This window comes from Salvelinus alpinus, chromosome 5 (assembly GCF_045679555.1).
Source record: "Salvelinus alpinus chromosome 5, SLU_Salpinus.1, whole genome shotgun sequence".
NCBI classification, from domain to species: Eukaryota; Metazoa; Chordata; class Actinopteri; order Salmoniformes; family Salmonidae; genus Salvelinus; species Salvelinus alpinus.
In genome coordinates, this window is record NC_092090.1 from 90,845,651 (window position 1) to 90,871,492 (window position 25,842).

General features: G+C 46.5%; 1 protein-coding gene across 3 annotated transcripts in view; it reads left to right on the top strand.

Annotated features, from left to right (window-relative positions):
• Positions 1–25,842, top strand: part of rhobtb4 (Rho related BTB domain containing 4) — a 69,793-nt gene that overhangs the window by 35,116 nt on the left and 8,835 nt on the right. For all 3 annotated transcript variants that reach the window (XM_071404106.1, XM_071404107.1, XM_071404105.1), the window contains 6 exons: positions 12,260–12,461; positions 12,648–12,751; positions 14,559–14,744; positions 14,957–15,758; positions 16,118–16,337; positions 18,451–18,569. In XM_071404106.1, the coding sequence (XP_071260207.1) occupies positions 12,270–12,461; positions 12,648–12,751; positions 14,559–14,744; positions 14,957–15,758; positions 16,118–16,337; positions 18,451–18,569 (1,623 nt within the window). In that variant the 5' untranslated portion in view covers positions 12,260–12,269. The remainder of the gene's footprint in view (positions 1–12,259; positions 12,462–12,647; positions 12,752–14,558; positions 14,745–14,956; positions 15,759–16,117; positions 16,338–18,450; positions 18,570–25,842) is intronic.

Below are 25,842 nucleotides of genomic sequence, written 5' to 3' on the forward strand. Positions count from 1 at the left end.
GCTGTTTCCAGTAGACGGGTGCGGCCAGGCTGTTTCCAGTAGACCGGTGCGGCCGGGCTGTTTCCCGTGGACCGGTGCGGCCGGGCTGTTTTCAGTAGACTGGTGCGGCCGGGCTGTTTCCCGTGGACTAGTGCGGCCGGGCTGTTTCCCGTGGACTAGTGCGGCCGGGCTGTTTCCCGTGGACTGGTGCGGCCGGGCTGTTTCCCGTGGACTAGTGCGGGCGGGCTGTTTCCCGTGGACTAGTGCGGCCGGGCTGTTTCCCGTGGACTGGTGCGGCCGGGCTGTTTCCCGTGGACTAGTGCGGCCGGGCTGTTTCCCGTGGACTAGTGCGGCCGGGCTGTTTCCCGTGGACCGGTGCGGCCGGGCTGTTTCCAGTAGACCGGTGCGGCCGGGCTGTTTCCCGTGGACTAGTGCGGCCGGGCTGTTTCCCGTGGATTAGTGTGGCCAGGCTGAGGCAGTAGACTAGAGCAGACTACCTACCGCCTTATATACAGTAACCAGTTTGTGCCACTCTTGCCACTGTCTCCCCTTTTTTTCTCTTTCTATTTCACATGCACACACACATGTCCAGACATGCTCAGACACCTGCTCTATTTATGAATAACCTAGGGTACACATTTGCCGACAGTATCAACGACCTAGCTACCATCGGCAGTCATCTTCAATGGAAGGAAGACAATTAGCGAGCTTGTGACCAGAGTTAAATTTGTGTTTGTAGTGTGTGTATGCGTGCGTGAAGCAGACTGTAGCTGGTATCCTCTGAGGGGGTGCTACAGGCAGCCAGCTGTGTCATGGTGTTTGGGTGAACTCTAGCCTTGAGGAGGAGGTGGGGGAGAAAGAGCAGGATGAGGAATCGGGTTTATGGAGTACTGGGGTCGAGCGGCTGCTACCATTCCAACTGTTACATAACTGGGAGGGAGAGATCTGGGAGGAGTTTGGAGAAAGAAGGTAAGCCAGGAAGGGAGGGACAGTGGGTAGAGAGAGAGGGCAATGGGTGTGAAAAAGAATAAGTAAACTAAGGACAGAGAGTAACACCCAGGGAGGGAATAGCGACTCCTGTGGCGCAGTGCACGCTGACACGGTCGCCAGGTGTACGGTGTTTCCTCCGACACATTGGTGCGGCTGGCTTCAGGGTTGGATGGGCATTGTGTCAAGAAGCAGTGCGGCTTGGTTAGGTTGTGTTTCGGAGGACGCACGGCTCTCAACCTTCGCCTCTCCCGAGTCCGTACGGGAGTTGCAGCTATGAGACAAGACTGTAACTACTACCAATTGGATACCATGAAATTGGGGAGAAAAAATGGGGTGAAGAGATAGGGAGGGAGCATTGGGAGAGGAGGTATGAAAGCTCACACTGCACTGACACAACCAAACCCATACTGAGACACTAACAATGTGCAGGGATACTGGAGTAATAGAGGTAGATATGTATAGTGGTAAGGTGACTAGGCATCAGGAGGATATATGATAAACAGAGTAGCAGCCTCGTATATGATGATTGTGTGTGTAGAGTCAGTATAAATGTGTGTGCATGTGTTATGTGTGTGTTGGAGTGTCAGTGTGCGTGAGTGTAGAGTCTTGAATCAATGCAAAAATAAAATACAATGGTCAACTCAGGTAGTCAATGTAGCCATTCTGTGAGCTGTTTAGCAATCTTATGGCTTGGGGATAGAAGCTGTTCAGGAGCCTGTTGGTGTCATACTTGATGCACCGGTACCGCTTGCCATGCGGAAGCAGAGACAACAGTCTATGACTTTGGTGGCTGGAGTCTTTAACAATTTTCCGGGACTTCCTTTCACACTGCCTGAGGTCCTGGATGGCAGGGAGCTCGGTCCCAGTGATGTACTGGGCTGTCCGCACCACCCTCTGTAGAGCCATGCGATCGAGGGCGGTGTAGTTGGCATACCAAGCAGTGATGCAGCCAGTCAACATGCTCTCAATGGTTCAGCTGTAGAACATTTTTAGGAATTGAGGGGCCATGCCAAACCTTTTCTACCTCCTGAGGGGGAAGAGGCGCTGGTGCACCTTCTTTATGACTGTGTGAGTGGACCATTGAAGCTCTTGACCCCCTCCACTGCAGTCCCATCAATGTTTCCTCTAGTCCACTATCAGCTCCTTGGTCTTACTGACTTTGAGGGAGAGGTTGTTGTCCCAAAACCACACTGCCAGGCCACTGACCTCCTCCCTGTAGGCTGTGTCATCGTCGCCGATGATCAGGCCTACCAATGTTGTGTCGTCAGCAAACTTGATGATAGCGTTGGAGTCGTGCGTGGCCACGCAGTCATGGGCGAACAGGGAGTACAGGATGGGACAAAGCACACACCCCTGTGGATCCCCCGTTTTGAGGGTCAGCGTGATGGAGGTGTTGTTGCCTACCCTCAACACCTGGGGGCAGCCGGTCAGGAAGTCCAGAATCCAGTTGCAGAGGGAGTTGTTCAATGCCAGGGTCCTAAGCTTGGTGACCAGCTTGGAGGGGATAATGGTGTAGAACGCTGAGCTGTACTCGATGACCAGCATTCTCACATACAGTTGAAGTCGGAAGTTTACATACACTTAGGTTGGAGTCATTAAAACTTGTTTTTCAACCTCTCCACAAATTTCTTGTTAACAAACTATAGTTTTGGCAAGTCAGTTAGGACATCTACTTTGTGCATGACACAAGTAATTTTTCCAACAACTGCCTTGTAAACAGCTTCCACGGGAGTGGCAGCATCATGTTGTGGGGGTCATTTGCTGCAGGAGGGACTGGATAGCATCATGAGGAAGGAAAATGACGTGGATATATTAAAGCAACATCTCAAGACGTTAGTCAGGAAGTTAAAGCTCGGTCGCAAATGGGTCTTCCAAATGGACAATGACCCCAAGCATATTTCCAAAGTTGTGGCAAAATGGCTTAAGGACAACAAAGAAAGTATTGGAGTGGCCATCACAAAGCCTTGACCTCAATCATATAGAAAATTTGTGGGCAGAACTGAAAAGGTGTGTGGTAGCAAGGAGGCCTACAAACTGACTCACCAGCTCTGTTAGGAGGAATGGGCCAAAATTCACCGAACTTATTGTGGGAAGCTTGTGGAAGGCTACCCGAAATGTTTGACCCAAGTTAAACAATTTAAAGGCAATGCTACCAAATACTAATTGAGTGTATGTAAACTTCTGACCCACTGGGAATGTGATGAAATAAAAGCTGAAATAAATCATTCTATCTACTATTATTCTGACATTTCACATTCTTAAAATAGTGGTGATCCTAATACAGAACATTTTTACTAGGATTAAATTTCAGGAATTGTGAAACACCTTAGCCAAATACATTTAAACTCAGTTTATGTAAACTTCCGACTTCAACTGTAGGTATTCCGCTATCTAGGTGGGTGAGGGCAGTGTGGAGTGCAATTGAGATTGCGTCATCTATGGATCTGTTAGGGTGGTATGCGAATTGGAGTGGGTCTAGGGTGTCTGGGATGGTGGAGTTGATGTGTGTCATAACCAGCCTTTCAAAGCATTTCATGATTACAGATGTCGGTGCTACAGGGCGGTAGTCATTGTGCTACAGGGCGGTAGTCATTGTGCTACAGGGCGGTAGTCAAGAGTTCTTAGGAACAAGGATGATGGTAGTCATCTTAAAACATGTGGGGATTACAGACTGGAACAAGGAGAGGTTGAAAATTACAGTGAATGTGCCTGTACGCTGATCTGCGCATGCTCTGAGAATGCGCACTGGAATACCATCCGGCCCCGTGGCCTTGCGTTTGTTGACCTGATTAAAGACCTTACTCACGTAGGCCTCAGAGAGTGAGATCACCCAGTCCTCTGGGTAGTTGGGGGCCCTCACGCACGGTACAGTCTTGTTATTGTCAAGGCGTGAGTTCATCTGGTAGAGAGGCATCATTGGGCAGATCATGGCTGGGTCTTCCTTTGTAATCTATAATGGACTGTAGCCCCTACCACATGCGGTGGGCGTCTGAGCCTGTGTAATATGATTCCACCTTATTCCTATATTGTCCCTTTGTTGACTCTGAGGAGGTCGTAGCGGGACTTCTTGTACTTGTTCCTGTCCTAACACCTTGCATTACTCACTTTTCCATCCTTAGATCAATGTGGAACAACCCCATAATATAGAGGTAAAAAAGGCCTTGATGTAGATGAGATGTTTTTATGTTATTATTTCAAGGGGAACATGTCTTAGTAGCAGAGCTGAAGTATTGGCTTGCACCTTCCTCAGTGTGTCTGCTGTTCACTGACGTTTCCAATCGCTGTAGTACAGGTGACAGCCTAACAGATGGTGTCTAGACTGCTGCTTTACTCAGCATCAGTCACTGGCTGTGAATTAAACCCTACACAGCTCTGTGTCTAGTTACCTCTGCTGCCTCTCTCAGCCAGCCTCTCTGTGTGTTTGTGACTTTGATATGTGGTTGTTTCAGCTACCTTAAGATGAACACAGTAGTTGGAATCGGTCTGGGTAAGAGTGTAAAATGTGTGCGTGTGTATGTGTTCGCTGCCTTCTGCGTGGTGGATGCTGTGCCACAGAGCGATGGTGTAGTGCTCCAGGGATCCAGCGTCTGATCCCCTGAGAAACTGTCCTCTGCCCCTAGTTTCATATCTCCATGCCTCACAGCCTGCCTGTTACACACCAGACCCAGGGGACCCTTAACACCATACAGACACACACACACACACAGGCAGGCCTTTGTATGTTTTACACATGCAGACACACTCTCAAATACAAAACAAGCATGAGCCAGTGGTGAGTGAGCTGTGACACTGCTGATGTGACACATTAATGCGAATTCACTTACACACTCTGTCCTACACATAGGTTCTGTCAGCCCCATAGACTTACTTGGAAAACAAAGCACATTGTACTCAACCCTGAGTGGTGGTGTGCTGATCCTGTAGGGATGACTGTCTAATATTTCCCTTTATTGCTCTTTCCATCTGCAACTCTCAGAGCTGTTATTGATGTGCTCCTCTTGCAGCTGCTACGACCATTAAAGAAGAATTCCACCCCAAAATTATATTTTGGTATTTGTTTCAGTCCATTGATTATATAGTCCCAAAATGTTTTGCATGTCAGTAATCAATTTTCTAAAATATTTAACTTTCAAAATACATAAATACATCTGGTATGATGCAAAGTGCACCATCAGAGGTTTGGACGCACCTACTCATTCCAGGGTGTTTCTTCGTTTTTACCATGTGTTATTTCATAGTTTCGATGTCTTCACTATTATTCTACAATGTAGAAAATAATACAAAATAAAGAAAAACCCTTGAATGAGTAGGTGTGTCCAAACTTTTGACCGGTACTGTATGTATTTTGAAAATGTAATATGTTGAAACTTTCTGACATGCAAAACATTTCGGACTAATGAAACAAATACCAAAATCTTGTTTTTGGTTGGAATTTTCCTTGAAGTGAAGAACTGTTAGATAAGGATAGAATGTCGTGACTTTTACTGCTCTCTCTATCACACTATTAACTGACTCAACGTAGACCTACAGTACGTGCCTGACTGTGTGTCTCAGAAAGACAAACACAAAGGGAAAAGTAGGGAGGGAGCACAGATAAAGTGTAGATTGACAGCCACTACTCCCTCAGTTCCTCTGCATCTCTCTGGGTTCAGTCACTCCCTCCGCTACTCACATCGACTAAGGTACAGTGTAATAATAACACCTGCAGCTCAGTGGCTTTGACAGCTCTGGGACTGTAACGGTGATGGAATATTACAGGAGGGAACACACTGTTTGTTGTAGCTCTTAAACAAGACCTGACATTGTTTGTTTAGGCCTGTTGCAATAGTGTCTCAATCTGTAGCAACAGGGACAATGTATGAGACGAGAGGAGCAGGAGTTGGTGGCGATGAGTGGAGGGGTGGGGGAGGGGGTGAGCTGAATATCCGGCTGCCTGTCGTCTCTTGTGTCCGATGAATGGATGCCATTTTTATCCGCTACTGTCTGTCAGGGCAGGGATGAAGTGCATCTACGTCAATGGAACAATAATAAGCCTATGAATCTTTCAAACAGCCTATTTATGGGACCTTGGATAGGTTGGAGTGGCAGAGTGGTAGGACAGGACTGCAGGTCTGTTCTGGTCTGGCCGTATCAATATCACCTTCAGAGAAGCACGGGAGTCTAACCAACTTTCTCTCTCTCTCTACTGGGTTGGTCCACCTCAAAAAGCACCAGAAAGAGGACTTCGACACCCACCGTCTCAGATTGTTCTGAAATAATTAATTTGGTTAGAAACAGGTAAGAGTAGCATTCCTGCAACATTATTTTGTTGAAATATAATTTGATCTCTGAGAAATGAAGCTCATTGATTGCATCCAAATTGGCCATTTTAATGTATAGGATTCATATAATATTCTATAAATATAGTACCTAACATCTGATATGGACCAAACTTTTTTCTAACAATGACTTAGACATGAGGAATCCCACCACAACAATGAGTATACAGTATCAGTTCTCTATGTTTGACAAGTACTATGGAGCTGCAGCTTGGAGTATTGTTGCTTCATCCTATATAATGTGAATTTGATGATGTTTTTTTCCCCCACTGAGTATTTAGTCATGGAAGTTGTCAGGTTTAAGTCCCATCGTATATCCTGATATTACCAGGTTCTGACCACTAGATGGTGTTGTTCCTGCTATTAGGTGATAAAGGGACAGTTCACCCAAATTACAAAATTACATTGGTTTTCTTCCTGTAAGCAGTCTATTGACAAGGTATGACAATAATAATACTTGTCAGACATAGAGAGCTGATACTGTATAAGCCTGCTCAGGTCCTCCCCTCCCGGAGGACCTGAGCCCTAGGATCATGCCTCTGGACCACCTGGCCTGATGACTCCTTGCTGTCCCCAGTCCACCTGGTCGTGCTGCTGCTCCAGTTTCAACTGTTCTGCCTGCGGCAATGGAACCCTGACCTATTCACCGGACGTGCTACCTTGTCCCAGACCTGCAGTTTTCTACTCTCTCTCTCTACCGCACCTGCTGTCTCGAACTCTGAATGCTCGGCTATGAAAAGCCAACTGACATTTACTCCTGAGGTGCTGACCTGTTGCACCCTTTACAACCACTGTGATTATTATTATCTGACCCTGCTGGTCATTTATGAACATTTGAACATCTTGGCCATGTACTGTTATAATCTCCACCCGGCACAGCCAGAAGAGGACTAGCCACCCCTCAGAGCCTGGTTCCTCTCTAGGTTTCTTCCTAGGTTCCTGCCTTTCAAGGTAGTTTTTCCTCGCCACCGTGCTTCTACATCTGCATTGCTTTCTGGAGTTTTAGGCTGGGTTTCTGTACAGCACTTTGACATCTGCTGATGTGAAATAGGGCTTTATAAATACATTTGATTGATTGATTGATTGATTGATTGATGGGTGGGATTGGCATGGGTGCACTCAAATTGCCCATTTTAATTTACAGAATGAATATAATATTCAATAAATACAGTAGCTAACATCCAATGTTTTTTAAACACGCTGCTCGACGCATCTCACCTCCGTTTTAACACGCTGCTCGACGCATCTCACCTCCGTTTTAACACGCTGCTCGACGCATCTCACCTCCGTTTTAACACGCTGCTCGACGCAGCCACCCCCCCGTCTGTGGGTGGCTTTTAACCATTTCTTTGGATTCCTCATATCCTGCTCATTGTTAGAAGACATTTTGTTCGAAATTGGATGTTAGCTACTGTATTTATTGAATATTATATTCATTCTGTAAATTAAAATGGGCAATTTGAGTGCAATCAATTCGCTCAATTTCTCAGAGATCAAATTATATTTCAACAAAATAATGTTGCAGGAATGCTACTCTTATCTGTTTTTAACTACAGAAACGATTTCAGAACAATCTGCGACTGTGGGTGTTCATGGCTTGCCGAAATGAAATGCAACAACCCTGTTCCAATTTCATAAGATCATTCCTCATGAGAGCCGAATATTGACAGCCTTGATTTGACATGTCAGAAATGGTGTGTTGTGTGTTAAAACGGAGGTGAGATGCGTCGAGCAGTGTGTTAAAACGGAGGTGAGATGCGTCGAGCAGTGTGTTAAAACGGAGGTGAGATGCGTCGAACAGCGTGTTAAAACGGAGGTGAGATGCGTCGAGCAGCGTGTTAAAACGGAGGTGAGATGCGTCGAGCAGCGTGTTAAAACGGAGGTGAGATGCGTCGAGCAGTGTGTTAAAATGGAGGTGAGATGCGTCGAGCAGCGTGTTAAAACGGAGGTGAGATGCGTCGAGCAGCGTGTTTAAAAAACGGAGGTGAGATGCGTCGAGCAGCGTGTTTAAAAAACGGAGGTGAGATGCGTCGAGCAGCGTGTTAAAACGGAGGTGAGATGCGTCGAGCAGCGTCTTAAAACGGAGGTGAGATGCGTCGAGCAGCGTGTTTAAAAAACGTTGCAGTGCATATTCTGCTGTTCTGTTGTGCGTGCAATGATGTCCAAGGGGGGGAAAAAACGGTTTGTTGTGTTGTAATATCCCAAACAGACGTGGCAGTTAAGGATTCCAGCTTTAAGGAAGAAGCTTAAAGTAAGCTTTTCACAGGGCTGTGAATTTATGGCGTTAAGAGGAAGTCATTGGAACTATGCGATCACCTCTGCTACGTGCCAAGCTCTTGATGGAAGTTGGTTGGTGTTCTGACTCTGATAGGGGAGCCTATGGAGACACTGTCCTGTCCTGTGTGTGACCCAATCACATGAATCATCGCTTTCATCGCATTCTCTGTTAAATAATAGACAAGACAAGTAAGTCTCTGGGAAACTTCTTGCTTTTCAGACCCATTTGTCTGTTGAACCAGGTCAAAGTGGTCTGTACTCTGTCTGTACATCACCACTTCCTTCAGCACTTCCTTTTGGCATAGGGCAACCACATGCTCTTTTACTGTTCTGCTGCTGTGGCTCTAGACTAGAGTTTCAGGACGAGCCGAGAGCTCTGTCATCTGTCCTGTTCAGACGCTACTGTTTCTCTAAACGCTACTGCCTCCTATTTCTCTTTCTGTTTTCAAAGAGGAGGCAATCTTGGCGTCAGCAGACTCTCCAGGGAGAGAGAAAAAGAGAGGGAGGGAAGGAAGGAAGAGGTCTGGCATGAGGGGGTGGGGGTCTTTTAATGAGTGCCCCTCGGCAGATGAGCGCAAACCATAAGCTTGTTTAAGTATGTGTAGCGCCATTGAGGACTTTCACCATTTTGAAGTAGTCAACTGGGTGGGGCTTCCTATGGATTAAGGAAGGATCACATAATTCTATCCAGGTCATCAGGAAGAATCAGCCAATGAAATATACTCGTGACCAGACATAAATAGGCAACCTTGACTTTATACCTGTTCAAACAACACGCTCCAGGTAGCAGTAAATAGGCAACCTTGTCTTTATACCTGTTCAAACAACACGCTCCAGGTAGCAGTAAATAGGCAACCTTGTCTTTATACCTGTTCAAACAACACACTCCAGGTAGCAGTAAATAGGCAACCTTGTCTTTATACCTGTTCAAACAACACACTCCAGGTGGCAGTGTGCACCCTTTCAGTTTGTTAACCAACTCATAGAAGTAGTAGAAGAAGAAAATTGACTACTTCAAAATGGAGATGGCTTCAATGGTGCTGCCCGTGGACTCACAGACACCATAATGGGACGAATACAAAGAGTCCTCTATCATTCTCTATGGAGCGAACTCATTCACTCATCAGAAAGTCTGCCACTAGGACTGGGTCCTGGTTTATCATGGCCCACTCTGATAAGTGGCTTTCTCCTCCGGCAGGGTTGGAGCCATGGCTACGATACACTTGTCATGTTCATGAAGAGATCGTGTGTTCCTTTAACCTTTACAGCCCCGGCGTTCCGCTAGCGGAACTCCTCCCACATTCCACTGAAAAGGCAGAGCGCGAAATTCAAAAAATATTTTTTTGAAATATTTAACTTTCACACATTAACAAGTACAATACAGCAAATGAAAGATACACATCTTGTGAATCCAATCAACATGTCCGATTTTTAAAATGTTTTACAGCGAAAACACCACATATATTTATGTTAGCTCACCACCAAATACAAAAAAGGACAGACATTTTTCACAGCACAGGTAGCATGCACGAAACCAACCAAACTAACCAAGAACCAACCAAACTAACCAAGAAACAACGTCATCAGATGACAGTCCTATAACATGTTACACAATAAATCTATGTTTTGTTTGAAAAATGTGCATATTTGAGGTATAAATCAGTTTTACATTGCTGCTACCATCACAGCTACCGTCAGAAATAGCACCGAAGCAGCCAGAGTAATTATAGAGACCAACGTGAAATACCTAAATACTCATCATAAAACATTTCTGAAAAATCGATGGTGTACAGCAAATTAAAGACAAACATCTTGTGAATCCAGCCAATATTTCCGATTTTTTAAAGTGTTTTACAGCGAAAACACAATCTAGCATTATATTAGCTTACTACAATAGCCTACCACACAACCGCATTCATTCATCAAGGCACGTTAGCGATAGCAATAGGCACGTTAGCGTTAGCGAATAAACCAGCAAAATATATTAATTTTCACTAACCTTCATAAACCTTCCTCAGATGACAGTCCTATAACATCAGGTTATACATACACTTATGTTTTGTTCGAAAATGTGCATATTTAGAGCTGAAATCAGTGGTTATCCATTATGCTAACGTAGCATCTTTTGCCCAGAATGTGCGGATATTTCTATTAGATTCTCACCTATTCTGACCAAATAGCTATTCATAAACATTACAAAAAAATACATGTTGTATAGGAAATGATAGATACACTAGTTCTTAATGCAATCGAAGTGTTAGAATTCTAAAAATATCTTCATTACGACATAAGGCTTATGTTATAGCGAGAGAGTGGCCAAAACCTGGGCGCAAAACTACTAGTACACAGTTCGACAGATATATGAAATAGCATCACAAAATGGGTCCTACTTTTGGTGATCTTCCATCAGAATGTTGTACAAGGGGTCCTTTGTCCAGAACAGTCGTTGTTTGGATTTAGAACATCGTTTTTCCCTCTTGAATTAACAAGCACACTGGCCAAGTGGCGCGAAGCTCTCCAACGTCAACAAACACAGACAACGCAACACGCCTAACGTCCCGAAAAAATGTCAATAATCTAATAAAACTATATTGAAAAAACATACTTTACGATGATATTGTGACATGTATCAAATAAAATCAAAGCCGGAGATAGTAGTCGCCTATAACGACAGCTTTTCAGAAGGCAATTCCAGGTCCATCTTCGCGCTTTCCAGAAAACAGGAAATGGCGGACACGTCATTCCAAGAGGATTTATTCCACCTCAGACCAAGATAATCACTTCATTTCTTCTCTCACTTCCTCTTGACATCTAGGGGAAGGTGTATGACGTGCATGTATACTAATACGTATCATGCCCATTTATAGGCAGGCCCTTGAACAGAGCATAATTTTCAGACTTTCCACTTCCTGGTCAGAAAGTGTGCTGCCAAATGAGTTCTGTTTTACTCACAGACAAAATTCAAACGGTTTTAGAAACTAGAGAGTGTTTTCTATCCAATAGTAATAATAATATGCATATTGTACGAGCAAGAATTGAGTACGAGGCCGTTTAAATTGGGCACGATTTTCCCCCAAAGTGTAAATAGCGCCCTCTATCATCAACAGGTTAAATGCTGACTGTCTGTGGAGTGTGGATAATGGGGCTGTGTTTATGTATCTTCACAATGTACAGTGCATTGGCTGCAGGCGCTAGTGGTTATGCTTGACTCCTCCCTGCCTGAGAGAAAGAGGAGGCTAGTAGTGTTATCCTCTTTCTCTCTCTCTCTCTGTGTCTCTCTCTCTCTCTGTCTCTCTCTCTCTCTCTCTCTGTGTCTCTCTCTCTCTCTCTCTCTCTCTCTGTGTGTCTCTCTCTCTCTCTGTGTCTCTCTCTCTCTCTCTGTGTCTCTCTCTCTCTCTCTCTCTCTCTCTCTCTCTCTGTGTCTCTCTCTCTCTCTCTCTGTTATGACATAAATAGCTGCTCGGTTCTTTATTTCTCTGCCTCCGTACCATGTGTTCACTCTGAAGGAGCTTGGCAGGAGCTGCTCATTACTGGTCAGTGCTGTTCTGGTCAGTGTTGTTGCGTTTGTACCTGAATTCTTCACTTAATCTCTCTCCCCCTCCTCTTTGTCTCTCTCTCTCGCTCTTTCTTTCTCTCCCCCCCCGCCCCCTCCACTCTCTCCCCCTTCACTCTCTCTCTCTTTCTTTCTCTCTCAGGGCCCTCTCCATGGATATAGACACAGACTATGAAAGGCCCAATGTGGAAACTATTAAATGTGTGGTGGTAGGGGACAATGCAGTGGGCAAAACCAGGCTCATCTGTGCCCGCGCCTGCAATGCTACCCTCACACAGTACCAGCTGCTCGCCACCCACGTGCCAACCGTCTGGGCCATCGACCAGTACCGCGTGTGCCAGGAGGTGGGCATGGATGCACGCTACACACACCTACACACACACAGACTTACACACACCTACACGCACCTACAAGCACACTCGCCTACACCCACCTACAAACACATTCACCTACACACACACCTACACACACACACACACACACACACTAACACACACACTTCTTCCATTGATGTGTGCTTGTGCCTCTAGGTGTTGGAGAGGTCTAGGGATGTGGTGGATGAGGTCAGTGTCTCCCTAAGACTATGGGACACCTTCGGTGACCATCACAAAGACAGACGCTTCGCTTACGGCAGGTGAGGAGATATATATACACATACACACACACACTGGGAGGCTGTGGGTACTTTGGGCTCAGGGTACTTGTTGTACAGCCAGATTCTGGTAACTGACCTAATAACCAACCCCCCCCCCCTGATCTCAGGTCATTGGCAAAGGATTGACACTATTTATTTACCAGCATTCAGCTCACCTGGCTTTTAGGCTGAAGGACACACGTGTACACACAAACACATACACACACTGTCACATACAGTCATAGTGGCTGATATGGCTACCATTATTAATATGTTTTGTGTTCTGATAGCTAGATACAATATACCTCTCCTGTAGCAGGCAGACGTGATGGAATCATCTCTCTATCCCTCTCACCCAGGCCATTCAGACAATAAGCTTCTGGCATAACACTGATCCTTACTCAGCCAGCTGGCAGGGCTTAATCCACACACACACACACACACACACACACACACACACACACACACACACACACACACACACACACACACACACACACACACGTATACGCACACATGTATACGCACACAGTCACTGAGCAGGTTAGGTGGGGGCTGGGTTTGTATAACAAGTCACCCTGTCACTTTGTGGATCTGTTTTTGAGTGACAGAGTGTGTGTGTGTGTGCGCATTCTAAATGGTCAATGACTCTGTGTGTGTGTGTGTGTGTGTGTGTGTGTGTGTGTGTGTGTGTGTGTGTGTGTGTGTGTGTGTGTGTGTGTGTGTGTGTGTGTGTGTGTGTGTGTGTGTGTGTGTGTGTGTGTGTGTGTGTGTGTGTGTGTGTGTGTGTGTGTGTGTGTGTGTGTGGATTAAGCCCTGCTAGCATTTTAAATGGTCAATGACTATGTGTGTGCTCAGTCAGCCTGCAGTCAGCTGACAAGAGGCACTGCCAGATCAGCTGTTCTGTGTCTGCCCGTCTGTCTGGGTGCTGTTGTGCTCAACCTCTGGCCCTAAACCCACTAGACAGGCCACCATGCATGCACCCTTATCCAACAATCAGCTGCTTATAGGCACACTCACACTGTCCTCTGTGTCCAACACTATCTGATAGTTTATTTGATAATTTATTGTGTCATTTACTTGTAGATGGTCCTAAAGAAGTTGACATATTATTGACCTTTGACCTTGTCGTTCAATATGTCAGTGCATAAGGGGGTGACGTAGTACACAGTTGTACGAGATCTTCAGTTTCTTGGCAATTTCTCGCATGGAATAGCCTTCATTTCTCAGAACATGAATTGACTGACGAGTTTCAGAAGAAAGTTCTTTGTTTCTGGCCATTTTGAGCCTGTAATCAAACCCACAAATGCTGATGGTCCAGATACTCAACTAGTCCAAAGAAGGCCAGTTTTATTGTTTCTTTAATTAGCACAACAGTTTTCAGCTGTGCTAACATAATTGAAAAAGGGTTTTCTAATGATCAATTAGCCTTTTAAAATTATAAACTTGGATTAGCTAACACAACGTGCCATTGGAACACAGGAGTGATGGTTGCTGATAATCGGCCTCTTGTACGCCTATGTAGATATTCCATAAACAATCTGCCGTTTCCAGCTACAATAGTCATTTACAACATTAACAATGTCTACACTGTATTTCTGATCAATTTAATGTTATTTTAATGGACAAAAAAATGTGCTTTTCTTTCAAAAACGAGGACATTTCTAAGTGACCCCAAACTTTTGAACGGTAGTGTACACTGTAGCAGACTCTTCTCATATGAAAATCAGACAGGAATTGACTTCTCACCTCTTCCCTCCTACATTACCCTCTCTCTCTCTCGCTGTCATTTCTGTGCGTGGTGCAGGTCTGACGTGGTAGTGCTGTGTTTCTCCCTGGCCAACCCCAACTCCCTGCGTCACGTCCGCACCATGTGGTACCCTGAGATCAAGCACTTCTGCCCCCGCACCCCTATCATCCTGGTGGGCTGCCAGCTGGACCTGCGCTACGCTGACCTGGAGGCTGTGAACCGCGCCCGCAGACCCCTGGCCAAGTGAGCCCGCCATCATCCATGCTGCTGACACGGGCGACATTCACTGCAGAACACCCATCACATCCATTAACTGCATGTGCAGCATTTGACTGAAACGCAAACATACCTGTTTCACCTTTTCTCTGTCCATAGCTTCTGTCAGCACACTCCTTTCATTAGAGACCTACCACTCTGCTAATGCCCTAACCCTCTCCCCTCCCCCTTGTCCTCAGACCCATCAAGCCCACAGACATCCTGCCTCCAGAGAGAGGGCACGAGGTGGCCAAGGAGCTGGGCATTCCCTACTACGAGACCAGCATCGTGGCCCAGTTTGGGGTCAAGGATGTGTTCGACAACGCCATCCGTTCCGCTCTCATCTCCCGCCGTCACCTCCAGTTCTGGAAGTCCCACCTGAAGAGAGTCCAGCGGCCCCTCCTCCAGGCCCCCTTCCTGCCCCCTCGGCCCCCGCGCCCTGTGGTGGGCATCCCTGACCCCCCTCCCATCGACGGAGAAGCCCCCGACTCCCTCCTCTGCCAGCCGCTATGCGCTGATGTCCTCTTCCTACTCCAAGGCGGCGCCACGCGTGTCTTCGCACACAAAGTCTACCTGGCCACCTCCTGCTCCAAGTTCTACGACCTCTTCACCCTGGATCTGCTGGCCATCGAGGCGGATTGGGAAGGAGAGGAGCGCGCCGAGAGCGGTGAGGAGGATGAACAGAGTAGGAGAGGTGCCAAAGAGCAGGCAGGGCGTACTAAGAGCTTGGACATCGATAATGATGGGGAGGGTGGAGCCAGGGGAATCAAACGGCCACCCATGCTCCATCAGGGCTCCCTGAGGACTTCCAAAAGTGATAACGCCCTCCCCGCCAGGAGCCAGTGCTCCGTGGGGGCCCTGGGGGCCGGCCGTGGGCTTTCAAGCTGGGGGAGGGGCTTCCTGAGTGTGTACCTGGAGCACGTAGCTGACCCCGAGACGGGGCGACCTCGCCTCATGACCGTGGTCTCCATGGACGGTCTCATACAGGAAGAACCCTTCCAGGTAAGATCAGATCGCAGCAACATCACCAAGTCTTCCAAGTAGCTTCGGATAATAGCATCTACTTAAATCACCGTATTAATACAAAACCAGCTCACCGTGAGGTTCCCATTCCCTATACTGCTCCAGGATTGTATCATCTTCTTCGAGCACTTTGAAGAGTGCCCTCTACTGGTCATCATAACCATAACACATTTTAGGGCAACAAAGATGCGGAATTCTAATGAAAGGTTATTAAACTGAAGTGAATCCATACACCTCAAGTGGTGTTTATTCACTTGATTTATACCACAGCTTGTCCTAATACTCGATTCCGATAGGTCGAGGGTGTTGATTATATTTCAACTGTGTGGTGGTTTCAGGCGGTGCTGCAGTACCTGTACACAGGCAGTCTGGATGAGGGCCGAGGGGATCTGATGCAGGTGGCCACCATCGCTGAGCTGCTGGAGGTGTTTGACCTGAGGATGATGGTGGCCAATGTGCTGAACCGTGAGAGCTTCATGAATCAGGAGATCACCAAGGCCTTCCACGTCCGTCGAGCAAACCGCATCAAAGAGTGCCTTAGCAAGGGCACCTTCGCTGGTAAACACACTGCCTCCACTTGCTGCATCATCAGAGATTCTCTAGTGTGTGTGTGTGTGTGTGTGTGTGTGTGTGTGTGTGTGTGTGTGTGTGTGTGTGTGTGTGTGTGTGTGTGTGTGTGTGTGTGTGTGTGTGTGTGCATGCAAAGGTCCATACGTGTGTGTGTGTACCCAGTACATTTAGCATTCCCATGTTATTTCAGTATTCTCCCATGGATTCACACGTCTGGATCTATGGTCATTATATTGTTTTTTCTATATGCAATATCTGTGTGTGTTTATCTGTATCCTGGTGTCCTCCATCAAATGAGTCCATTTGGTGTCATTGCTCTAAACATGTGTTGCTGAGCTTTTATCCGTTTGTCCTTATGTGTGCCATGCCCATTCCTATGCGTTTCTGTGTATCACTTTTGTCTGGGTTCTTCGGTCTGTATGCATGTTGGCTGTAGCATTTCCCACAAGGTGAGAGTCCTATTCTATCTATATAGTACATGTAGCCTCTTCGACCTTCAGGTGGCTACCACAATATTTCTATTGTTGTCACGATGTCTGTTTCCGTGGGAATTCGTTTTTCTATTATAAACTGCTTGGTTCGAGCCCTGAATTTTTTTAAATGTAATTTATTTAACCTTTATTTAACCAGGTAGGCAAGTTCTCATTTACAATTGCGACCTGGCCAAGATAAAGCAAAGCAGTTCGACACATACAACAACACAGAGTTACACATGGAGTAAAACAAACATACAGTAAATAACACAGTAGAAAAATAAGTCTATATACAATGTGAGCAAATGAGGTGAGATAAGGGAGGTAAAGGCAAAAAAAGGCCATGGTGGCGAGGTAAATACAATATAGCAAGTATAACACTGGAATGGTAGATTTGCAGTGGAAGAATATGTTAAGTAGAAATAGAAATAATGGGGTGCAAAGGAGCAAAATAAATAAATAAATACAGTAGGGGAAGAGGTAGTTGTTTGGGCTAAATTATAGATGGGCTATGTACAGGTAATGCTGATTGGCTGACAGCTGTGGTATTTACCACGGGTATGACAAAACATTTATTTTTACTGCTCTAATTACGTAGGTAACCAGTTTATAATAGCAATAAGGCACCTCGAGGTTTGTGGTATATGGCCAATATACCAAGACTAAGGACTGTATCCAGGCACCCCGCGTTGCGTCGTGCATAAGAACGGCCCTTAGCCATGGTATATTGGCCATATGCCACAACTCCTCATGCCTTATTGCTTAAATATACCTCCTGAATAGATCTGATTTAGGCTACTCGTTCTAGTGGCTTCTATGCCCCATAAAGATTAGCGAGGCCTATAGGTCTGCCCTTGTGATTGGTTTAGTTTCTTATTAGATAGTTTATTGCTTTAGAATGACATCTTTGCAAAGTTGGGGAAGCTAGTCTGAAAATATAATTTACCAAGCTACCAATTACTTCACACTGGAAGAACTTAAGCTACACTAAAGCTATCTTTTAAGTAGTCAGATGTTAACAGAATGTCATTTCTCATATTAAACACAAAAACAATGTTTCAAGTGAGAATTAGGCAGGTCTGATGAAGGAAAAGTAAATTCTTACCTACTTTACCCATTTTATTTTTGCAAAAAGAGTAGTATGTAGTTCCAGTAGTTAGCTACAACACTACAAAAAAAGTAATAAACTACTGAAAACACTAACAAGATTTGAATTTCGTTCAACTACCACCAAGCTACAGCCAAATGGAGTTAAATGTAGTTCACTACTCCCCAACACGGATTCCTTGGGTATCCAAACAGAATAGAGCCACCGTCCGAGCCCTTACAGACAGCTTGCATCCTACCTAACTACACTATCTGGACAGCTTCAAAAGTCTATATAGGTTTCAATCTTAGTACAAAACAGAGTTGAGATACTATGTCCTGCCCTCTCCCTCCCTTGCACCCTGTGTCAAATAGAGCTCTGTCTACCTTTCCATTTATCTCTGTCTGTCTACCTGTCTCTGTTTCTGTGTGCGTCTGTCTGCGTATATCTCTGTGTGTCCCAGTCCGTCTGTCTTCCCCTCTGTAGCCTCGACTCTGTGGTTCACTCCGAGATGAGTGCTCTTTTCCCTCCCCGGTTTTAGATGTGGTGTTCCGCCTTGACGATGGCTACCTGCCAGCCCACAAGCCTCTGCTCATCTCCAGCTGTGACTGGATGGCCGCTATGTTCCGGGGATCCTTCGTGGAGAGCTACATCAAGGAGGTGTGTGAGAGTGTGAGAGTGTGAGAGTGATTCGGTAAGGATGGGTTGTAAAAGTGTGTTTGTAGAGGTGGGGTGGGGGAGGCATGAGGCTGGCCTGCACTGTGATCAGTAAACCTGTGTTTCACCCGTGATTGTGTTGAAAGCACGCTATACTATAAGCCTCCCCTGAGGGCTCACAGCCAACTGCTACACTAACCGACAATATGTACAGTACTGGCGTTGCATACAGCCAGAAACGTGGTCCAAAGCGAGCAGGGCACACAGGGTTCCGCGTCTGAGCAGATGCGGCAGGAAGTCGGCTCACCTCAGCACTTTCTGGGTTGAGGGCCCGTGTCATTTCCTCTTTATACATACTTGTTGGACAAGAGGCAGCGTGAGAATATTAAAATATCACATCACAGCTAACCAGACATACTGCCCACATTCCTGCCTGTTATCAACACACTCGTCACAGCCTCATCGGATGGCTGGAGAAGAGGCTGAGGAGGGAGGCTGAGACAGAGAGGTGGTAGACTAGAGGACAATATGTATCTTAAAGGGACCGCTTTTAGAGATGAACAATCTCTTTTTCCTTTGACATTTGACCCCAAGACAACGGTGTAAGATGACATGCATTCATGTTAGAGAGGCGTTCATGAGAAACTATGCAGGCATCGAGCCTGCGGAGTGTCCAGTTACCCCCGGCTTCTCTCTGATGGCTCGGGTTCTAGAAAGACTAGACTCTTCCAGGGCATTGCAGCCAACCCACCCAGGGAGGGAGCTCTTTTCTCTCGATGCTGTGGGTGTCCGCTGCCTGGGCCCTTCTGGAGAACTGGATCCCCCAGGTACGGTTACAGTCCAGGCCCCACAGGCTTTGAGTTACGGCCCTGCCAGGAAGCAGGCAGCCCCAGGAAACAGGACGCTGGACAGGCCCTCTGGATACGCTTACAGCCAGAGTCCACAGAGAGGGAGGAGTGGACAGGGTCATGGTGTGCTGCGTGCTCTAAGGTGGAGACTGGGAGGCTAAGAGGTTGTAGAGCGAGTAGGGGTACGATTGTTTGTGTGTGTGTAGGGAGGCGAAAGGGGACCGGGACGAGGTCATTTGTAAGACACCAACAGCAGTGGTGCGGGGGGGGGTCACCGGGACGCCTGCCAGTATCCATGGTAACCCTCGTAGCTTTGTCCCCATTGTGACACTCCTTATGGCGTTTGGTTGGCATAGTACATCTAACAAAGACTGAGGCTCTGGACAATGTGAGGCCGCCAGCACTTGTCTTTGTGTGAGAGATTTCCATAGTGGTGCAGCAATGATCGTGGTGTTTAAAGTTTCAGCAGCAAACACTTCCCCTGCTTAGCTGGCTGGCCTTGAGGTGCATAGACAAAGCCTCCCTTGGAGTGACACAGATGTGGCTATGGTTGTGGGCAGGGCTAGGCATCAGAGTGGTGTGGAGAGGCGTGTGACCTTGGGAGTCTCGGACCAATCGGTGTACTGTAGTGTACTGTGACTTGTCTGGCCTCTGTTTCAGAGTGTGTTGGACTGAGACTGTCTGTCTGTCTGCCATCAGCTAACACAGTGCGATCTGTCTTTAAAGTAGCTGTCCAGTGTTCCCAGATTTCTATTAAATATTACCTATAGTTAATTACAATATCAGTGCAATCGTTTTTCTTCCATTAATTGTTTATTAAGTATGTTTAAAAGCAGCTTTTCTGTGTTTTGAATGGTGTGGGTGTACCCCAACAACTGAATAGTGTGGGCATATACCGGTCAATTAAAATATTCATGACAAGTAAACAGCTGATTGGACTGCTCAGCCAATGAGACGTCTTGGCCAAAAACATGACATCATCTTCTATGAGGAAAAAGCAAGCATTTTTGATACAAGTTTGTGGTGGGGCTTTTAGTACTGAGCGATTAACCAACATTTCGTTATTATTTTCCGGCTATTAAACAACTTATTGACCCACGTCGGTTCGTTTTTTTCTGAACCCAACGTGCAGTTTCTCTAGAGAGAAATTAAAGCTGTCGTTTTTTATTAAGCAAATATTCAGCCTAAAGACTGTACAGTATGGGGAGCAGAGAGAAGGTTGTCTGGCAGACTGTACAGTATGGGGAGCAGAGAGAAGGTTGTCTGGCAGACTGTACAGTATGGGGAGCAGAGAGAACGTTGTCTGGCAGACTGTACAGTATGGGGAGCAGAGAGAACGTTGTCTGGCTGACTGTACAGTATGGGGAGCAGAGAGAACGTTGTCTGGCTGACTGTACAGTATGGGGAGCAGAGAGAAGGTTGTCTGGCTGACTGTACAGTATGGGGAGAAGAGAGAAGGTTGTCTGGCAGACTGTACAGTATGGGGAGCAGAGAGAAGGTTGTCTGGCTGACTGTACAGTATGGGGAGCAGAGAGGAGGTTGTCTGGCTGACTGTACAGTATGGGGAGCAGAGAGAACGTTGTCTGGCAGACTGTACAGTATGGGGAGCAGAGAGAACGTTGTCTGGCAGACTGTACAGTATGGGGAGCAGAGAGAAGGTTGTCTGGCAGACTGTACAGTATGGGGAGCAGAGAGGAGGTTGTCTGGCAGACTGTACAGTATGGGGAGCAGAGAGAAGGTTGTCTGGCAGACTGTACAGTATGGGGAGCAGAGAGAAGGTTGTCTGGCAGACTGTACAGTATGGGGAGCAGAGAGAAGGTTGTCTGGCAGAATGTACAGTATGGGGAGCAGAGAGAAGGTTGTCTGGCAGACTGTACAGTATGGGGAGCAGAGAGGAGGTTGTCTGGCAGACTGTACAGTATGGGGGGCAGAGAGAAGGTTGTCTGGCAGACTGTACAGTATGGGGGGCAGAGAGGAGGTTGTCTGGCAGACTGTACAGTATGGGGGGCAGAGAGGAGGTTGTCTGGCTGACTGTACAGTATGGGGAGCAGAGAGAAGGTTGTCTGGCAGACTGTACAGTATGGGGAGCAGAGAGGAGGTTGTCTGGCAGACTGTACAGTATGGGGAGCAGAGAGGAGGTTGTCTGGCAGACTGTACAGTATGGGGAGCAGAGAGAACGTTGTCTGGCTGACTGTACAGTATGGGGGGCAGAGAGAAGGTTGTCTGGCAGACTGTACAGTATGGGGAGCAGAGAGAACGTTGTCTGGCTGACTGTACAGTATGGGGAGCAGAGAGGAGGTTGTCTGGCAGACTGTACAGTATGGGGGGCAGAGAGAAGGTTGTCTGGCAGACTGTACAGTATGGGGAGCAGAGAGAACGTTGTCTGGCTGACTGTACAGTATGGGGGGCAGAGAGAAGGTTGTCTGGCAGACTGTACAGTATGGGGAGCAGAGAGAACGTTGTCTGGCTGACTGTACAGTATGGGGAGCAGAGAGAACGTTGTCTGGCTGACTGTACAGTATGGGGAGCAGAGAGAAGGTTGTCTGGCTGACTGTACAGTATGGGGAGCAGAGAGAACGTTGTCTGGCTGACTGTACAGTATGGGGAGCAGAGAGAACGTTGTCTGGCTGACTGTACAGTATGGGGAGCAGAGAGAACGTTGTCTGGCTGACTGTACAGTATGGGGAGCAGAGAGAACGTTGTCTGGCTGACTGTACAGTATGGGGAGCAGAGAGAACGTTGTCTGGCAGACTGTACAGTATGGGGAGCAGAGAGAACGTTGTCTGGCTGACTGTACAGTATGGGGAGCAGAGAGAACGTTGTCTGGCAGCTACTGACTGAGCAGAGATGAGATTGCAGAGATGATTACTTTTAAGGAATGAAAAAGAATAAAGTCATCAATTAAAAACGTTTATTACTTCATTGTAATTTCCTGTTTTTCAATTGATGTCTACCCAATGTAGACCTGACAGAGAATGGAATATTTTCTATGTTTTGGCAATTGAATGTTCACTATTTTTGGTTTTGGAATTTCCATTAAAAAGGTCTAAAATAATTTGTATGTAATTATTTCATAATGCATTTCATGATTAAATACAAATTTGAAACCGAAATTGAAAACGTGAATATTTTTTAATAATCGAACTGAAACCGAACCGACCTCAAAAAGCACAAGTCGCTCGGCACTGTGAGGCTTTTGAAGTTTTTTTTTCTCTAATTTATGCTTTGGCCATGAGTATAGGATGAGTCAACAACATTATTTGTGTACAGGTGAACAGATTATGAGCTTTTAAAAGTGACATTTTCACTGGACAGTTACTTTAACACCTTTCACCCTGACTCTTCTCACCACACTCTCATTTCTCTCATGCGTATCTTTAGCCTGTCACTGTTTGTATTCACGAGGTGCTGTGATAACGCTTCTATTCTGGTCCTACTGTTACGATCTGCTGTGTCAGCAGCCTGCCAGCCTGCTGTGTCCTTGTCAGTCACCCCCCACACACGTTTCCACCTATAAAAGATCACGTTGAACTCAATAAACCCCTCCCTGATTGGATAGTTTGGTTTGAATGCCATTCTGATGAGGAGTAAGAACTTGTGTGTGTTTAGGAGCTTTGAACTGGAGCGGCCACCTGTGTCTCTACCCGAACCTTTTCCGCCATAATGAAGGGTCATTGCCAGGCTGACATTCACCTAATTGGCACAGAGACAGGCAGGTGAGGGGCACCCCTGGGACTGAGGAAGGACCCCTCATGGCTCTTCCTACCTCCTACTGTAGCTTAAACCACAAGGCAATACTCAATAGTGGTGTTGAGACTGCTCTGAGACTTTAAAATGTCTTGTCCCTTTTTAATCCAACCTATTGAACAACCAATTGGGCTGAAAGGTTGAAAACGTAGAATAACATTTAATTGAATCACTACCTTGGACAGCAGAGAGCCTAGCAGTTAAGAGCGTTGGTTAACAGCGTTGGGCCAGTAATCGAAAGCTCGCTGGTTCGAATCCCAGAGCTGACTAGGTGAAAAATCGGTCTGTATGCCCTTGATCAAGGCACTTAACCCTAATTTCTCCTGTAAGTCGCTCTAGGTAAGAGCGTCTGCTAAAAGAGGAAAACGTAAACGTGCCTTGGTCAGTACTTATCTGAAGCCAACCACAGTTGTACTTTAGTGACACCTAGTGGCCAGGGTGGTGTAGTTTTTTAAAATTTTGTATAAGCTGCATGCGTTTGTGGGAGGGCGGGGGGAGAAGATGAAAAGGGAGTTACCATGGTCTGACAGTCTCAGCAGTTCTTTCTATCCCTCCCCAAATTGCCCCCGTAAATCCTCGGCCGTCACTTGTGGCTGTGGGAATAAGTGTACCTTTGTTTGCTCTCCTCTCAGGAGAGAAACACACTTTTGGCCGACTGGCAACATATCAAATCGAAATTTCTTTGTCACATGCGCTGAATACTACAGGTGTAGACCTTACAGTGAAATTCTTACTTACAAACTTAACTTAACAAACTTTTTAAGAAAATACCGATAAAAAGTAAGAGATAAAAGTAACAAATAATTAAAGAGCAGCAGTAAAATAACAATAGCGAGGCTATATGCAAGGGGTACCGGTGCGGGGGCACCGGTGTCGAGGCATTTGAGGTAATATGTATATGTAGGTAGAGTTATTAAAGTGAATATGCATAGATAATAACAGAGTAGCAGCAGTGTAGAAGGGAGGGGGGGGCAATGCAAATAGTCTGGGTAGCCATTTGATTAGATGTTCAGGAGTCTTATGGCTTGGGGGTAGAAGCTGTTTAGAAGCCTCTTGGACCTAGACTTGGCGCTCCGGTACCGCTTGCCGTGCGGTAGAAAAGAGAACAGTCTATGACTAGGGTGGCTGGAGTCTTTGACAATTTTTAGGGCTTTCCTCTGACACTGCCTGGTATAGAGGTCCTGGATGGCAGGAAGTTTGGCCCCGGTGATGTACTGGGCCATACGCACTACCCTCTGTTGTTGGTACCCTTGTTGGTGATGTGGATGCCAAGGAACTTGAAGCTCTCAACCTGCTCCACTACAGCCCCGTCGATGAGAATGGGGGCGTGCTCGGTCCTCCTTTTCCTGTATTCCACAATCAACACCTTTGTCTTGATCACGTTGAGGGAGAGGTTGTTGTCCTTGCACCACACGGTCAGGTCTCTGACCTCCCTATAGGCTGTCTCATCGTTGTCGGTGATCAGGCCTACCACTGTTGTGTCATCTGCAAACTTAATGATGTCTAGGGCACCTCCAGCCGGCCCACTCTGCCTGTATGAGTAGCTCTGGTCAGCCTGTGTGCTGCTCCAACGACAGACCGTGTTCTTGGAGTGGGACACAGTGAGCCACGGACAGTGAGCGGACATTAACTTATTTTCTGTAGCTGTAGTTTTATTGTCCGGATTTGCAGACACATTAGCTGTTCTTTCATGTTGATCCTGCTCCGTTTTGGGTGTGCATACGTAAATGCTCTTTTCTCATGATCCAATCAGAGGTGTCTTTTCCTCGGTCCCTTTCACAGCTCTGCTTCCAGCTCTATCGCACAAAGACATCTAGGCCGTCTAGGCCATCCGTAGCGACTGGCCCAGTGGGGTAACAAGCTAGCGTCAGTGCCCCCCTGGTAGGGTGGGACTTTCATCTTTCGCAGGCTCAAAAAGTACTCCTCAACTGGAGACGGACAACCCTTCATCTCCACGTTGTTTTCCTCATTGATCTACACACAATACCCCATAATGACAAAGCAACATTTTTTTTAAATAAATAATAAAGAACTGAAATAATACATTTACATAAGTATTCAGACCCTTTACTCAGTACTTTGTTGAAGAACCTTTGGCAGCGATTACAGCCTTAAGTCTTCTTGGGTATGACGCTACAAGCTTGGCACACCTGTATTTGGGGAGTTTCTCCCATTCTTCTCTGCAGATCCTCTCAAGCTGTCAGGTTGGGTGGGGAGCATCGCTGCATGTTTCTCCAGAGATGTTTGATCAGGTTGAAGCCCGGGCTCTGGCTGGGCCACTCATAGACATTCAGAGACTTGTCCCGAAGCCAATCCTACGTTATCTTGGCTGTGTGCTTATAGTTGTTGTCCTGTTGGAAGGTGAACCTTCGCCCCAGCCTGCTCTGGAGCAGGTTTTCATCAAGGATCTCTCTGTACTTTGCTCCGTTCATCTTTCCCTCGATCCTGACTAGTCTTGCAGTCCCTGCCGCTGAAAACATCCCCACAGCATGATGCTGCCACCACCGTGCTTCACTGTAGGGATGGTGCCAGGATTCCTCCAGACGTGAAGCTTGGCATTCAGGCCAAAGAGTTCAATCTTGGTTTCATCAGACCAGAGAATCTTGTTTCTCATGGTCTGAGAGTCCTTTATGTGCCTTTTGGCAAACTCCAAGTGGGATGCCATGTGCCTTTTACTGAGG